Consider the following 18,879-nt stretch of genomic DNA (forward strand, 5'->3'; position numbering starts at 1 on the left):
GGCCATATTTCAAATTATATTCATTTTACATGGATTTATAGACAAGGCACCAGTTTGTATTATTGTTTGAGGAAGGCAGTATTTTTGCTTGTTATGAAAAGAAGCCTGAACTACTAAGAGAGTATTTAAAGGAGATGAAGAAAAAAATAAGGATGAAGCACATATCTTAGAATAGGTGAAATTGGCATAATTCTCAATATATTATGGAAGAATTGAATGTGAATATTTTCTGAAAGTAAAATTATATGTTTTAATGAGGGTAATTTTCATTTAAAAACTACCAATATACTAATATATTTTTTAAGGATTTTATTTATTTGAGACAGACTTTTTTATGTTTCATAAATATAAAGATAAGTTGTGAAATACTTAACATAGAATCAGTTCTGGTGGTGTATCCTTTCTGTCATACCTTCACAGTGCCTATCATCCTCTAAATGTTTGGATAAATAGCTGAATTTTCATACTCCAGACCTGTAACAGAAAAGTGCTTGGTGGATTTTGGCAGCATAGGCTTTAAAATCTGGGTTGGTTACTTGGCTTTGGGAAACATCAGTTTCTTTTCCTGTAAAATAGGCAAAATAATAATTATTTCAAATGTATGTGTAGTGCCTAGTACAGTGCACAGCATATAGTAGAGGTTCGGTAAATATTTTTGTGTCCTTTGCATGGACCCCCACTGTTAATAATCAACATTCTGTATATGCATGACTTTAGTAAAAGACAGTTTAGGCAAAACTGCAAATGAAAAGGCAATCAGAGAATCCTAAACATTTTATTCTATTATGTATTTAGAATGTAGAGTTTGGGGTGCCTGGCTGGCTCAGTTTGTGGAACATGTGACTCTTGATCTCAGAGTTGTAGGTTTGAGACCCACGTTGGGTGTGGCGATTGCATAAAAAAATAAAATCTTAGGAAAAAAAGGATGTAGCTCTAATTGCATGGTGGTTTTTGTGAAGGTGGTGGCAGTGCTGATGATGGTGGTAGTGGTCGTGTGTGGTTGAAAAGAATAGTTTGGGATGGTTACAGTATTCATACCATTTGTTTCCTTTTTTTTAATTTTTTTTTAGATTTTATTTATTTATTTATTTATTTGACAGAGAGAGAGAGAGAGAGAGATCACAAGTAGACAGAGAGGCAGGCAGAGAGAGAGAGAGGGAAGCAGGCTCCCTGCTGAGCAGAGAGCCCGATGCGGGACTCGATCCCAGGACTCTGAGATCATTTCCTTTTAGGACAGAAGAAGGATAAACTCAGTTCCAGCTTGGCTTGGGTTTTTACTTATTTTCTACAATGGAAATGACACGGGAACTGCTCATTCTATAGTTTAATGATCTCAAATAGAATTAAGTTTGTTATATAGTTTTTGGGGAGGATAACTTTGGAGTAGGGGATTGGAGTAAGTGGGATACTGTGGATCATTACAAAACACTTATTCATTCATGATGCAAGCATTCCTAATATGTACCAAGCAGTGTACTAGGCACAGGAAGTTTAGTTCTGAATAAAATAAGATTCCTTTAATTATTCAAGCTTTCTGCTACCTTTTCACTAAAAAATATTTCTCCTTCAGAAGACTAATAACCTTCCTTTGTGGTATTTTTTGTTTTGCTAATATAATAGTAGTATTTGTAGGGAACTATATAAAGCAATTTTCTTACTTTATTACATTCAGAAATGTAGACTTATGTCTAAATTGTCACTATTATTGGTAACTAAAATTTCACCTAAAGTGCCAAGATAAGAATCTTTCTGGGAACTGTTTTTGTAATTACTAAAAGCAAATTAACTAAAATGCTGTATGTCTGAAAAGTTTTAAAAATTTCCAGCAAATTCTGTTTTTCTTAAAATTAATGCGGACTCTTTTAAGGAGGCAAGTTTTGTCTCACCGAATAGTCTTCTTGATGTTTTTCTTTTCTGATCTTTTTATAGAAACAGATACGATTTGCTGGACACTCTGTCCTCTTGGCAACAAATGGTAGTTCAGTAGCAAGACAAGCATCAGAGAAAGAATGTAAAAATAATGCTTTCAACACTACCTCATTTATCAGTACTTAAGGAAAAATAAAAACTAGAACCACAAAAAGAAAAGAAAATAATATATCTTTCTTGGACCCTATTTTTTCTTTAAGCTACTGCTGTATCTATTTTCATTTTATCTTATAATTTAATAAAAATAATAATCATGTTTGCTCAGTGTTTCTACTTCCTCAATTCTCATTCTTCCTTGTATCATTTATATTCTGGCTCCTACTTTCACTACTGTACTGAAGCTGCCCTTAGAATTGAAATCCCTTCACTAGAAATGATCTTTCTTCCCTTCCATTTTAGCCCCATTCAGTCTTCACAGTCCATCTCAAATGTCTTATTTTCCCCCAAGGATTCAGTTGAATGAACATTTAAATACCTGTCATATGTAACCAAGTCATATTATACGTACATTTAACTTATTTGAATTCAACTAAAGTTGAAAACACAAAACTAGGGAGAAAAGTATGGTTGGCAAAAACAAGCCAACTGCTTGCTTTATCTGCTTTTGCACAGAACACACGGTCATCTATTCCAGTGCTGGAGGAAAAACTAGTTTATTTTTATAAAGCAATTACAATATGTATAGAGCAATGTATAGTTTACTTTATGGGCTATTTAAGGGATTTTTTTTTTTTTTTTTTTCAGCGTAACAGTATTCATTCTTTTTGCACAACACCCAGTGCTCCATGCAAAACGTGCCCTCCCCATCACCCACCACCTGTTCCCCCAACCTCCCACCCCTGACCCTTCAAAACCCTCAGGTTGTTTTTCAGAGTCCATAGTCTCTTATGGTTCGCCTCCCCTCCCCAATGTCCATAGCCCCCTCCCCCTCTCCCAATCCCACCTCCCCCCAGCAACCCCCAGTTTGTTTTGTGAGATTAAGAGTCATTTATGGTTTGTCTCCCTCCCAATCCCTATTTAAGGGATTTTTTTTGAGAGGTTATTTTGACCAATTTTTGCATTCCTCTGACCTTAGAACCTATAAGATATGACTTCACTGTTGTAGCTTTGTTGAATTTAAGTCAGTCACATTACTTAGAATCCTTCTATATAACATTTGGAGTTCTCTGATGTTTTAGGTATAGAACTATCTGAAGCAGAGATAACTAGCTTGTTAGTTTCTTTCCTGTCTTATCTTTGCATTTTTCAGGAGATAAATTTGTATGAATGCAATTTTAGTCAAAATAGGTTAGAAGCATGGGGGGCAAATGCTATTCCTTTGTATTTCATGTTCATATCTATAGTTTGAGACCCTTGGCTTTCTGAAAACTAATGGCATATGTCCACAAACATTGTTGAATTTAGTTTCTATCTGAGCCATAGTAGTTCTGTATATGGATATATACATATAAGGAATTTATAGAAATAATACAATAAGGAATTTATAGAAATGCTTTTTAAAAAATATGTAGAGCTTGGTTATGATGAAATTTGAGATGCCTTAGTAATATTAATCTTTTTAAAAGATATTGTTTCCTAATTTCCCCCCATTTTAAGTATCTGCATATGCTAAATTTTAAAGTTTTTCTCAAGGAATAATTTATGTTTGTGTAACAGTAAGAAACAAATATATAATAACAATACATACACAAATATATTTGTATAACAATGATAATTTTAAAACAATTATCATTAAAGGATGTTTTTCTCCGTGAATTTGAACACTAAATGTTGTATGTTGTAGTGAGGGAATTACAAATGACTTTAGTTAACAAAGCCTTAAAGTAATTCCACTGTAGTGACTAGATTGTGATGAGGTTTCCAGAGCCAATGTGATAGAAATTGTTTTTGGAGACTTGGTTTAGGCAAGCAAGGGTATAACTCTTTTAGGACCCTTTGCTTTCTAATGATGAACAAGAAGCTCAAGCCCAGCTAGATATAGAAATTCTTCTTTAATGTTTTAAAGCATAGCTTACATATTTGAATGGAACTGATCGTCACTAAAGAACTAGGAAAATATGGTGCTATTCCTAGTGTATTCAGGATGAAGCTTTTTTCATATTCTGAAAAAACCTGCCTTTTTTTGAGAAGGAAATTTTTGGAGAAAAATTGGTCCTATAACTATTAGGCACCGAATTTTAAAAGATAGGGAATGCTCATAAAGGCTGATTTGTGAGAATAATTCAGCATTAGAAAGCGAAAAGAGCAAACCGTATAATCACAGGAATCACATGCTCCACCAACTAAGCCAGCCAGGTGCCCCTCCATCAGTTCATTTTAGTTTAGAGGCAGTGCCAACATAAATATAGAGTTACCTCTTACCGTGCAGGGTCTTTTCCCTCATTGACATTAATACCGTTTACTATAACTTTTTGAAAGAAATTAGAGAAAGCCATTTGTATGGGGGGAAAAATGAATTGTACTTACCATAAAATTCTGCACTACCAGGAAGTTATTACTATGCAGCTGTTGCAGCGATGACAAGCTGATATCACCCTAGAATGACCAGAACAGCATAGTATAAAAATTGCTCTGCTTGCTACCCCAAAAATTTAAGAACAACTGAATTACCAAGGAAATATTACTTAGAGTGAGCAGATTGAAGGCAGTGCCAGGTATATAATTCTCTATGCCATTGCAAAATTGTGTGAGAATACACACACCACACACACACACCACACAATTTTATAAAAAATCTATCTATATCCATATACAGATGCATACATATATATGCACAAATGAAAAACACATGTCTGTATGTGCACATACATATTTAGATTATTAGGACACTAACCAACATAGAAATAATATTTCAGAAAAAACAGTTGATTTTCTAAAATGCGCCCAAAGATACTTTCTTTGGAAATAATAGCCAGGATTGTAGTGGTTTAATGCTTCAAGAACACTGAAATATTCAGGTTTTTAATTCCCTTTGGCAGTATGACATATCCTGTAGGATTTGATAAATTTAAGATGTGAGAGGACTTAGTTTATGAAGACAACTACCACTATCATTATTTTCTTTCTTTCTTTTTTTTTTTTGGTTTTTTTTTTTTATATTTATTTTTATTTGTTTATTTACAGCATAACAGTGTTCATTGTTTTGGCATCACACCCAGTGCTCCATGCAGTACGTGCCCTCCCTATTACCCACCACCTGGTTCCTCAACCTCCCACCCCACCCCCACCCCCCTGCCGCCCCTTCATAACCCTCTGGTTGTTTTTCAGAGTCCATAGTCTCTCATGGTTCATCTCCCCTTCCAGTTTCCCTCAACTCCCTCTCCTCTCCATCTCCCCATGTCCTCCATGTTATTTGTTATGCTCCACAAATAAGTGAGACCATATGATACTTGACTCTCTCTGCTTGACTTATTTCGCTCAGCATAATTTCTTCCAGTCCCGTCCATGTTGCTACAAAAGTTGGTTATTCGTCCTTTCTGATGGAGGCATAATACTCCATTGTGTATATGGACCACATCTTCCTTATCCATTCATCCGTTGAAGGGCATCTTGGTTCTTTCCACAGTTTGGCGACCGTAGCCATTGCTGCAATAAACATTGGGGTACAAATGGCCCTTCTTTTCACTACATCTGTATCTTTGGGGTAAATACCCAGCAGTGCAATTGCAGGGTCATAGGGAAGCTCTATTCTTAATTTCTTCAGGAATCTCCACACTGTTCTCCAAAGTGGCTGCACTAACTTGCATTCCCACCAACAGTGTAAGAGGGTTCCCCTTTCTCCACATCCTCTCCAACACACGTTGTTTCCTGTCTTGCTAATTTTGGCCATTCTAACTGGTGTCAGGTGGTATCTCAATGTGGTTTTAATTTGAATCTCCCTGATGGCTAGTGATGATGAACATTTTTTCATGTGTCTGATAGCCATTTGTACGTCTTCATTGGAGAAGTGTCTGTTCATATCTTCTGCCCATTTTTTGATATGATTATCTGTTTTGTGTGTGTTGAGTTTGAGAAGTTCTTTATAGATCCTGGATATCAACCTTTTGTCTGTACTGTCATCTGCAAATATCTTCTCCCATTCCGTGGGTTGCCTCTTTGTTTTGTTGACTGTTTCCTTTGCTGTGCAGAAGCTTTTGATCTTGATGAAGTCCCAAAAGTGCATTTTTGCTTTTGTTTCCTTGGCCTTTGGAGACATATCTTGAAAGAAGTTGCTGTGGCTGATATCGAAGAGGTTACTGCCTATGTTCTCCTCTAGGATTCTGATAGATTCCTGTCTCACGTTGAGTTTATTTTTGTTTTACATTTAGATAATTCAGAGACTTAAAAGTAGAAAGCACAATCTCATTAGAAAGTTATTGGAATATAAGCTCCGTGAGTGCAGGGCTTGTATCTGTTTTGATCACTGCTGGAGTTTTCAGTTTTGGACATACAGTTAGGATTCAGTATTTGTTATGTGAATGGGTGATGATAGCCACGGGATACCACAGTATCATCTGAAATTTTGTTAAAATGAATTCTTAAGTGGCTAAAGACACCTTTCCAGCCTAGGGATAAAAAGCATCCACAGGCTTTCTGTAGTGGGTAAGTGAAAGAAACAATATTAAAGTGTGGAGAAGGTGGAGTTGTATTCCTTATGTGCCTTTATAGTACATGTGATTAACAAAATTTCAATTGTTTATGCTTAGTAAGATCATTCTTAAATTTATAGAATATGGAAACCTGACTGTTACAGTTTTCCTAGTGTTCATATTGGTATACCTTTTGACCTTTCATATGCCCTTTTTTTTTCATTTTATTTATTTTTTCAGCATAACAGTATTCATTGTTTTTGCACAACACCCAGTGCTCCATGCAAAACGTGCCCTATTACCCACCACCTGTTCCCTTTTATATTATTCAGTGTTTTAACAAAACATCAAGTAGCTCTTTCTTGCCAGGCACTGTGCTGTACACATTGCAGTGAACATAGGGCTTTATAGTCTAATGGGAGAGATAGATGTTAAACAGATAACGATACACAGTTTAAAAGCTTATAGGGCTTATTAGCAAATATACTAAAGATGAGACTAGCCTGGCAGGTAAGTCATTTAAGCAAGACAGAAAAATGAAAAGAGTCCTTAAAATTGTGTTGAAGGATTTTCAGAATCATTCAGTCTATCACCCTTAATTGCTAACACTTTATGAATTACAGCCTCTTCTATGGTACTTAGCAAAAAATTATATACTATTTTATGAAAGGATGTTTTCATTTTTAGTATTTTTTCAAGTTTCTATTTTATTTTATTTTTTATTAAAGATTTTATTTATTTATTTGACAAACAGGGATCACAAGTAGGCAGAGAGGCAGGCAGAGAGAGAGAGAGGAGGAAGCAGGCTCCCCGCTGAGCAGAGAGCCCGATGCGGGGCTCGATCCCAGGACCCTGGGATTATGACCTGAGATGAAGGCAGAGGCCTTAACCCACTGAACCACCCAGGCGCCCCTCAAGTTTCTATTTTAATTTCAATTAAGATCCAGTATTATATTACTTCTAGGTGTACAATATAGTGATTCAACAATTCCGTGTATCACCTGGTGCACATCATGACAAGTTCACTCCTTCATTTTTAGTATTTTTATTATTGCTTATTTCAACAACCTTATACTAAGGATTACTATCATTAATATTGATATTGCTTTTGCTTTATTTTTATTAGAAAATAATATATTTTCTTTAGTAATGTTATTGTAAATGGTTGCTACATTCCAAAAGTGTGTGTGTGTGTGTATTTCTTTTAACGTAACGACCAGAAGTTTTTTAAAATAAAAGTTGCTTTTAGAGTTAATTTCATTTCCTATTTAGTGGATTCCAGAAATCTAGACCATACAATTTTTCATTTGGAATTAAATCCTGATTTTAGAATCAGCACAAAAGGTAGTCTGTGCTTTTCCTTTATTTGGCGAGAAAGAATAATGGTAATGTTTATTGTGTATGGATGTTCTAACAGTTAAGTTTTAGTAAATAATAAACTATTTTTATAGTAGACTTGAAATTTGCTAAATAAGAGTTAAATAATATATTTCAGATTATACTTAAAATTATAACCATGTATAATTACCTTGGTTGACATTTCAGTGTAATGGAATCTTACAATATGTAGTTGTTTGCCTGGTTTCTTTCACTTAGCATAATGTTTTCGAAGTTCACTTACGTTGCAGCACATAAAATTTTTTTATTCCTTTTTGTGGCTGAATGATATTCAGCATATTTTATTAATATTAGATTATGAGTTAATATTCGTACTGTATTGAATATACCTCATTTTCTAACTCATTCACCAGTTGATGGACATGTAGACTGTTTCCACTATTTGGCTACTATGAATAAGGCTGTGAGGAATATCTCATGCAAGTCTTTGTGTGGTCGTATGTTTTCATTTCTCTTGGCTAGACTCCGGTGAAGTACTAAGTCATAATACATTATTTGTACACTTAAGAAAAACTGCTGAACTGATTTCCAAAGTGGTGGCACCATTGTACATGCTCATTAGAATGTATAAGTGTTCTAGTTTCTCCACATCCTCAGTAAAACTTTTTTTTTTTTTTAAAGATTTTATGTATTTATTTGACAGAGAGAGATCACAAGTAGACAGAGAGGCAGGCAGAGAGAGAGAGAGGGAAGCAGGCTCCCTGCTGAGCAAAGAGCCCGATGCGGGACTCGATCCCAGGATCCCGAGATCATGACCTGAGCTGAAGGCAGCGGCTTAACCCACTGAGCCACCCAGGCGCCCCCTCAGTAAAACTTTTTATTGTTTGTCCGTTTGACTATAATCAATCTAGTGGGTGAAGTAGTATTTCGTTGTGGTTGTAATTTGCATTTTTCTTAGATGTTGAGCATTTTTTTCATGTACTTATTTGCCATTTGTGTATCTTCTTTGGTGAAATGTCCATTAATTCAGCTGTGATAGATCACTAGTGCATCACGTAGTTTGTTTTCCTTAATCTGATAATTTGGATAATATAATACTTACTGTCTTGGTGGAAATATCACATTCAGTTACTAATTTGCATCCAGATTTGAGATACTCTTTTGCCTCCAGTCACTTAAAACTGCCAACACTGGGGCACCTGGGTGGCTCCCTTGGTTGGGCATCTGCCTTCAGCTCGGGTCATGATCCCAGGGTCCTGGGATTGAGCCCCACGTTGGGCTTCCTGCTCAGTGGGGAGTCTGCTTCTCCCTTTCCTTCTGCTCCTCCTTCTGCATATGTGTGCGCGCTCTCTCTTTCCCAAATAAATAAATCTTATTAAAAAACAACAGCAAAAAAAAAACCCCAACACTTTCCTCATAGGACTTGCATGACATTTTGTCTGTTGCTGACTTAATTTTAATTTTAATTATGTCAATGATTGCCCTGTAAGTTCTTTCCCAGCTTTAGATTTGAGAAATTTGGCATCTCTCTAACACCAAGTTTTTTGGGGGAAAGATCAATTGACCGTTACAAAGCTAAGTTGTGCATCATTTATGAACTTTGTTTTTATCATTCTCATGGTAAACAGAATTACCACTGACTGATGTTTACTGTTCTCTAAATGCCATAATTTAAAAAAGCCTTTTTGAGCCTGCGTTGTTTTGACCAAATCGAAGTTATTAGAATTTGTATAAAAATTTATCTTGATCTAGGGTTTACTTATTAAGGTCAAACTTTTAAATTGAGCAACCATCACTATATTATCTAAAAATAAGACATTAAAAATTATATGGTAGAACCCATACTGTACAGGAATTAGGAGATTTGACTTTTGGAAAATTTATATTTTAAATGGTTCTTTTTTCATAAAATAAGGAAGTTAGGGGAAAAGAACACAGGCTTTAGAATCTAGCAGAATTGACTTCTAATTCTCAACCTGCCATTAATACAGAGTGACCTTGCCAAGTCACATATATAAACCCCTGTTCCTTATCTGTAAGTTAGGAGTAATAGTATTTATCTCATAAAACTGTATGAATACTAATGAAATAATGCATAAAAAGTCCTTAGACCAGTGCTGGGCACTAAGTAAATAATGTTAACTGTTATTATACTAGGTGATCTTTTATGTGCCCACAAACTTGCAGAAAATATTTTGCATTATATGATTTCATAATTTTAGTAACTTGGGCTTTATTGTTGGTATTTAGTGAACGATCACTTTTAGTATGTTTCCACTGTAATGGCTTAAGAGAGCCTATCTTTTTGAATATTATTTTCTCTGGCAAGTATTCTAGCTCTTGAAAATACCCATTGTGTATCATCTTTTCTGGGCCTTGCATGATTTATAAAATGCAAATGGAGTAATTTAGTAGGACTCTAAATTTTCCTCCTTTAATTCTTATAATTTTTCTTTTTCACCCCCCCCCCCACCAACCTAACAATGTGACACTAATTCTGGAATTTTTATATTATATGGCAGGAGAATTTAGTATTTGGCAGCTTATGAAGAAGACACTTTGAAACAGGAATGTCAAAATGTCATTCAAAATAACCGGCTTAGGCAGTCCTTTCTTAACCTGTGTAACCCCCTGTGCTCAGTTTCATTGTTCACAGATTGGATTTCTGTGAGATAGTATAAGATTTAGCTTGACAGTCTGATGTTTATTTAGGAAAGCTGTGAAACATATGGAGGTTAAGGGTTAAAATAATGTTAACAGAGTTTTCTAGGTATTTCACTTCTTTTTTTCCTGTGTATTACTCTAGCCAGGTAAATGAGTAAATAGAATATCTAAAACCCATTTTAAAAACGTTGTGATAAAATATGTATAACATAAATTTAACCATTTAACTCTTTTTAAGGATATGGTTTTTGTTTTTTTTTAAGATTTATTTATTTGAGAGAGAATGAGCAAGAAGGGAAGAGTGAGTGAGAATCTCAAGCAGACTCCATGCTTAGCTGGAGCCCAACATGGGGCTCTATCTCAGGACCATGAGATCATGACCTGAGCTGAAACCAAGAGTCAAATGATTGACTGACTCCACCACCTAGGTCCCTCAAGTATGTGGTTCTTGATATCAAATACATTCATATTGTAGCGTATCCATCTCCAGACTTTTTCAGTCTTCTCCAACTACAACTCTATACCTATTAAATACTAACACCCCATTCCCTTCTTGCCTCAACCTAGCTTCTGGCAGCCACCATTCTACTTTCTGTTTCTATGAGTTTGACTACTCTAGCAACCTCAGGTAATTGGAATCATGTAATGTTTGTCTTTTTGTAAGTGGCTTTTTTCACTAAGCATATATTTAAGATTCACCTATGTTTTAACATGTGTCAAAATTTCTTCCTTTTTAAGGTTAAATAATATTCCATTGTGTGTATATGCCACATTTGGTCTATTCATTCATCCATCCACGGACACATGGCTGTGTCCTACTGTGAGGATGAGGACACAGTAGCTGTGGCTACTATGAATTATGATGCTATGAACATGGGTGTACAAATATTGTTCTATTCTTGCTTTTACTACTTTTGTGTATGTACCCAAGAATGGAATTTTTGACTCGAATGGTAATTCTATAGTTAGTATTTTGAGGAATCATGATCCTGTTTTCTATAGTGGCTGTGCCATTTTACATTCCCATCAGCAATGCACATTGGTTCCAATTTCTATACATCCTTGCCAAAACTTGTTATTTTCTGTTTTATTTGTTTGTTTGTTTTGGATAATAGCCATCCTAAATAGTCATGGGTGTTAAGTGGCATATCATTGTGGTTTTGATTTGCATTTTCTTAATGACCAGTGTTGTTAAGCATCTTTTCATGTGCTTAATGGCAGTTTGTATATCTTTGGGGGAAATGTCTATTCAAGTCCTTTGTCAATGTTTGATGAAGGACTTTTAAGGTCACATTGTCAGGGAAGCTATTAATGCATGACAGTGAACTAGCTAGGGTGAAGCTAAATGGGATGAAAACTTGTTGAAGAGAAAAACCGCAAGTCAGATGCAAACATTGTCATGTTCCTCACTGCCTCAGTTGCACTTTATCACTTGTAAGTCATGGTTTTTGTTTGTTAATTTTTGTAAATAAAAGAGAAATATGTACTGTATTAGTAATTTAGGGGAAAAGGAAACTAAGGGAGGTAACAACAGAAATAAACTAGAAAATGGTGGAATAAATAACTATAGGAGCTAGTTTTTATTAAAGAGTTAGGAAATAAAGAACTTGATGAACACTATACAAAGATAAATAACAGTACTAGAGTTAGAATCTGAAAACATGGACAATATAAAAAATAAGGATTTTTGAAAACTAGAATCCATGCTCAGAAAAAAAAAGAATCTACACTCACATGTATGATAAACCTCAGTTTAATGATGTTATATGGCTGAATGGCATTTTATTTTGTATGTGTGTAATCAAATACAGAGCTTTTCTTTTGGTTATTCAGTAATTGTTTTCAGAAAAATCCTAGATGTTTCATTCAATTTAGTTTATAGCACAAAATCCCCAGTGTGTGTATGTAAGTAGATATCATATACACATTTTTGGTAAGTAACCTTGATTTCATTGTAAAGACTTAAGAGAGTGGATATTTATGTGGCAAAATTTTGTGGAGGATAATTTCATTAGTGTTTTTCCCTAATTAGGGCTTTGAAGAAAACACTGATTTTTTAAAAAAATATTTTATTTGTTTATTTGACAGAGATCACAAGTAGGCAGAGAGGCAGGCAGAGAGAGAGGGGGAAACAGGCTCCCCGCTGAGCAGAGCGCCTGATGCGGAACTCAATCCCAGGACCCTGAGATCATGACCTGAGCTGAAGGCAGAGGCTTTAACCCACTGAGCCACCCAGGCTCCCCAAGAAAACACTGATTTTACCAAAACTCTTAGATTTAAGTAGGAAAATGTGAGGATGGACTGAGCTTTTATATTTGCTGAATTCTACCATTGATGTTGAATAGCTATATTCTTTAAGGCTAAATTTGAATTTAATGATGGATTTGGTTTTCTTCTTTTATTTTTTTAAGATTTTATTTTTTTATTTGAGAGAGTGAGAGAGCGAGAGAGAGCACACAAGCCTGGGGAGAGGCCGTAGGAGAGGGAGAAGCAAACTCCCCACTGAGCAGGGAGACCGATGTGGGACTCCATCCCTGAGATCATGACCTGAGCTGAAGGCAGCTGCTTAACCCACTGAGCCACCCAAGCCCCCCAGTTTTCTTTCAAATTATATGTAAATTACTATAAACTATAAAATGTGGATTTCAGTAATATAATGAATTGTACCCTTGAATTGGCAGACTTCGTAGATAATATTTTTAAATTTTATTTCCTTTTAAAATTACTCTACACCCAGTTTGGGGCTCAAACTCAGGACCCTGAGACCAACAGTTGTATGCTCCACTGGCTGAGCCAGCAAGACTCTCCAGGGATATTTTTATTTTTTATTTTAAATTTAAAAAAGAATATTTATTTATTTTAGAGTAGGGGAAGGTCAGAGGGAGAGGGAGAGAGTTCTAAGCAGACTCCACATTGAGCAGGGAGCCGACTCAGGGCTCAGTTCCAGGATCCTGAGATCACAATGTGAGTGGAAACCAAGAGTCCAATGCTTAACTGACTGTGCCACCTAGGTGTCCCAGGATAATATTTTTAAAGTGATGAAGGAGTTTTGTCTACAAAGATGTAGTAATATGGAAGTATTATTAAAAGGTATTGCTTTTCTTCATTTTTCTAACAGGGTCAGCATATTTCATTAGCACCTATTCAAAAGCTTGAAGAAGCTCTATATGAATACCAACCACTGCAGATAGAGACATGTGGACCGCAAGTTCCTGAGCTTGAGATGTTAGGAAGACTTGGGTAAGTGTCTAGGAACTTCTCTTTGAGGAACTAATGTTTAAGGCTTATCTGTTAGTATTTAAGTTTGACTTACACTTTAAAAAAAATTCTTAGATTTTGAAGTTTAGAACTTTACTCTTTTGTGAAAAATGAATGCTTAATAGTAAGTGTACACATTTTTTGTATGTTTTGTTAGGTCTTTTAAGATTAAGAATGGTTTATATTAGTTCTTTTTAATGATGTTGTTGGCAGCCATATTGAAGTAGCTGTTCATTTTCAGCTTACTCTGTAATTTTTTAAAAATAGGAGCTTAATTTAGTCATTAGTAAGCCAGTAAAAATATGAGAGTTGACTTTGCCATGAAAAAGAGTAGATTTATTCATTGTCTGCTATTTATAGTATAACTATATTTATGAGAAATGAGCCACAAAATATATTTAGTCAAAGGTATAATGTATGGCTGGCCCAGTGGCTCAAAAGCCATTTTATATGCATCTGTTTTGGAAATGAACCTGGGATGGTGATTCTTTTGAATGATGGAGATGATCACAGTCTGTCTCAGGGAAGCAGGTGGGTGTCTATAGTATACTTGAAAAGTGTAGGCACAGACTTCATTGGGGAAAAATTCATGTCTTAGTCTGGTATCTCAAGTTAAAAGTTTTGAATGAAAAGATGATCTAGAAACCATTGCTTCTTAGCAAAGTAAAATAGTGTAAAGAATATAATGTGAAAAGAAATAATGGGTACAGTGAAACAAGTGATTAAAAAGTAATTAACAAAGCACCCTAGCAGCAAAAACAAGATAGATAAAGATTAAAACCTACATACAACCCCCCCCAAAACCAAAACAACAACAAAAAACCTGTATGCATCTTCAATACCAAAATCTTGAACATGACTCTTAGTATTATACATATGAAACTGGAGGCTCCAAGTTCGTGACTATTAAAATGGTAGATAATTTACTAATCTGCTATTTAGTAAATCTTATTATTTTCTTTAGTTCTATATTCTCTTAAGGTCCTGCATCTTCCAAACATGAAGCTAAGGAGATGTGAAACAGAACCTAAAAACCCGTTTGAGTCTAAAATAACAGATTTACTAAATAATTTGTGTTAAGTGCTAAAATTGAAGCTCGAGATAGACAATATAGGGTTTCATGATGTAAAAAGTTATTAGTGATAAAGACGTTGGTTTCTTATCCTTTACTGGGTTAGCAAGAGCCAGAATTCTAGATCTTTAAAATAAGTTTTCTTAAAATCTTTACTTATATTTTAGTGAAGACAAAGTATTTAAAATAGTACTCCTTTGTTACAAGGTTTTTCATTTTCTAATAGTTTTGTCATCAAAATTACATTTGAAAGATTATAGAAATGGGCATGCATAATAACAGTGCACAAGTAAAATGTGTGAAACAGTGCAAGGATAGAAGAGGAAATAACTTGTTATAATGTTCTTACAGTGTACATGAAGTGGCATAGTTGAAATAGATTGTAGTAAGTTAAAGATGTTTAATGTTAATCCTCTAGCAACTACAAAAAATGTGAAAAAAAAGAGAGACAGTCAATTAGTCTGTAGCTGAGAAAAATAATGAAATCATAAAAAATATTAATAAAAAGGAGAACAGGAAGAGAGGGTGACAAAAATAAAGAAATGAAGCAATTAAGAAATAACGTGGTAGTAGATTTAGTCTTAACTTTGTAATTACATTGCATAGAAATGTTCTAAATCAGTCCTATCCAATACAACTTTCTGAAATGATAGAAATAGTTTAGGTTTATGCTGTCATGTGTAGTATCCCTCAGTTTCATGTTTCTGCTGAGCACTTGAATATGTCTAGTGCAATTGAAGAACTGAATTTTATATTTTATTCTGTTTAGTTTAAATAACCATGTATGATGAGTGGCTCCCATATTGGATAGCACAGATCTGAATATTCTAAATAATAAGCAGAGATTGCCAGATTACACCAAAAATAAGATTTATTATATGTTTTCTATAAGGAGCTGGCATTATATTTAAAAATATAGCTTCTCTGAACTTTCCAAGTTTCTCTGTACTTGGATCTGTAATTTGTTGTTTTTATTTTGTAAATATCTTAACCATTATTTCTTCACAGATTTTTTTTTCATCAAAGGAATTCTTTTTGATCTTGCTATTTTTATATCTAGCATTTCCATATCATTCCTTTTTATAATTTTCATCTCTTTTCTGAAATTCCCTGTTTATACATGTTGTCTATCTTTTCCCCCCTAGGTCTTTTAACTTTAAAGTGCCTCTTTGATATCCAACATCTCTTGGTCTGGTTCTGTTGATTAGTTTATGTCATGATGATAGATTTATTTTTCCTACTTTCTTGTGTTTATTATAATTATTGTTTGGTAATGGGATATTCTGTGTGACAGAACAGCAGAAACTGAGATTTATACCCTGAAATATTTATGTCCTTTTTTTCTGTCAGGGCATTAGGATAGGGAATTGAGTATTAAGTAGACAGTTTGATTTTAGTTTGGATTTTGTTGTTGTTCCAGTTGTTGCTCATAGGCTTCAACTTCTTCCAGATAGTCTTTTGCCACTTTGGGCTTGGAGTGCTGGAGGGATCTTTTCCTCTTGCTCCACTCTCAGTTTTCAGCAACAGGCTCTGGCCACCTGAGCCACATAACGGTTCTCTCTTGGTGCTCCTCCCCAGCAACAGACAGCTTTTTCCTCTTGGAGTAAGTTTTGTGATGGGAACAAGGCGATTTCTTAGTTCTCCTGTTCCAGCTTTTAGCCTTAGGAGGTCTTGTGTGCCAGAACCTCAGGGTAGTGCTTTCTTGGTGTATCTGTCTCTTTCCTAGAGGCGAACAACTTTTGTTTCTTATTTTGGAGAGCAGGCGGGTTTGCTTTTCCTCTCCCAGCCCCACAACTGAACTCTCTTATGTTGGTAGGCCTGGGAAGTGTTGGCTGTAAGACAGTTTTCTGTACCCCTCCCACCCCGCCCACTTTGCATCATTGTGTTAGCACAGGTAAGAATTGGTTTCTTCCCTTTCCTCAGTAGCTGTAAAGCTTTTGTCTGTGTCAGTATAGAGTTGAGGAGGGTAACAGAAGGTTTTCTACTTTTCCCCCAGTGGCAGCCAACCTTTGCCTGTCCCAGCAGTTGAGTCCTGGCTTTTTGTTTGTTTTTAAGTTCATTTCCTCTTGTATTTAGTATTCTGTTATTGCAAAATTTTATTGGGTCTTTTCAGTGGAATATCCCCCTTATCTTCCTCTTTTAATCTGCTACAGTGGTGCTGTTGCTATACATATGTGTGTGTATTTAACTAACTCTTAGAAATTTGTATGAAGTAGATGTAGCTTGATTGCTTTTTTCCCAACAATTTTGAGTAAATTGTTAAATTTAATAAACTTTGGCAACTCTTCTGATTGTTTGGACCCCTTTTTGGTTTCCTTTTGCCTTTGCCATTATGATTTAGATTTTAAAATGTAGGGTAAGTGTCCCTTAGATAAGATATAACCATAACATTTATACTTTTCCCAGGGTTTTTATACATGAAATCTTATTTGAACCTAAATAAAGGAGACTGGATCATGTGTGTGTGTTGGTGGGTGGGAGACTTTCATTAACCATTGAGTATTTAGAATACAGTTAGTTCCAGAATTTTTTTCCTTTTTTAAGATTTTATTTGTTTATTTGAGAGAGAGAACACATGTTCATGTGCACTGGGGTTGGAAGGGGGCTCCCTGGCAGAGGGAGAGGGAGAGGCAGACTCCCCGTCAACTGGCAGGACTCCGTCCTAGGACGTGGAGATCAGGACCTGAGCCAAAGCCATGTAGGTACCCCCAGAATTTCTCGAAGTAGACTTTTGCTTTTCTCAACAAAGACTATACATATATTCTGTACCCACAATAGTTACAAGGGCAGATTGTTCTGATTTCAAATAAACATGTATGTTTAAGTTAATAAACCTTCATTGTAATCGTTTCTTTTAGCCATTGGTGGCTAAGTAGTGTAGGAATTTCTAGATCATCAACATTGATATCAGAATTGCTAAAGAAACAGTGACTTTTTCCTGATTTAGAACTATTTATCTACCGAGATAGAATTCATCCCACATCTCTTCAGCCTTCTACATTGAGAAATGGATTGTATTCAATACAGACAGCTTTAGTGTTTGGAACTGGGATCAGCTCAAGCAGTCTTTTTGGTGATGTTCTGACCTCATACTGAAACACCTGCTAAAATAAATTCTAAATTGATTTCTTATACTATTTGTTCATTTTTCTCTTCTGGAATTATTATTTGAAGCTATATGCTATCTTATTTTTTCTTATTAAACTTTATAAATCTAAGGGTATATCTTTACCTAATACAACTTTCAGAAACATTTAGAGAAAAACTGAAAAATTTGTTCTGTGAAGTGACTTTTTAAAGAATGATTTATATCCTCAAATGTGCTGCTTTTAGGGTAGAAGGAATATAAATTTAAATTGACTGAAGTAATAATAATTACACATCTGTCCTAAAAGTTGTCCATGTCTTGCATTTAAATAAGCCCCATTTATCCCTTTATGGTGGGATCTCCCCTTTCCCCAGTCCTCTAGCTTCTCTTCCTCTCTCTTTTCCTTTACAACAAAATTTCCATTTTATGTTATGTTATCCTACAGAGGGAACAAGATCAATTTTTCTAGAGGCAAACAGAATAAATTACTTATTTCTATTTCCTTATATCTGCTTTGAAATCTGTGTGACTTGGTGAGGTTAAGAAGGGTACACTTTGCACTTTCTCTTTAGCTAGTGCAAAAGTATGGGTGCAAGCACTTTCAGAATAATTTTAATTGTATATTTTGGGGAGTAGGTGATTTAAGGTCTTGGGTAACATTGTGTCTCCAAAGAACTACATTTTTTTCCATATATATAACTTTGAAAAAGGATGAAATCAAAAGTACATTGTCATGAAATTTTTGGAGTTTTTTTAACTAAGATCTTCTCTACAGTTAGTTAAATTTGAGAAGCAGAAAAAGAATAAATGAAAATTTTTCATTCAGGAGCGTATTATGAATGTATAATTATAGTTCACATTGGACTGGTAGTACTCTTCTGGTTTGCTTAAGGCAATATGTAAACAAGTGTATTAATTCTCTGCCAGTGGGAGAATGCTTTGGGAAAACTTAACTGCTAATT

At 35.0% G+C, this 18,879-nt stretch overlaps 1 protein-coding gene across 1 annotated transcript in view; it reads left to right on the top strand.

Annotated features, from left to right (window-relative positions):
* Positions 1-18,879, top strand: part of MNAT1 (MNAT1 component of CDK activating kinase) — a 213,518-nt gene that overhangs the window by 121,898 nt on the left and 72,741 nt on the right. Inside the window, exon 7 of the mRNA XM_046010218.1 lies at positions 13,618-13,739. Within this exon, the coding sequence (XP_045866174.1) occupies positions 13,618-13,739 (122 nt within the window). The remainder of the gene's footprint in view (positions 1-13,617; positions 13,740-18,879) is intronic.

The sequence above is a fragment of the Meles meles genome, chromosome 6 (genome assembly GCF_922984935.1).
Source record: "Meles meles chromosome 6, mMelMel3.1 paternal haplotype, whole genome shotgun sequence".
In the NCBI taxonomy this organism is placed as follows: Eukaryota; Metazoa; Chordata; class Mammalia; order Carnivora; family Mustelidae; genus Meles; species Meles meles.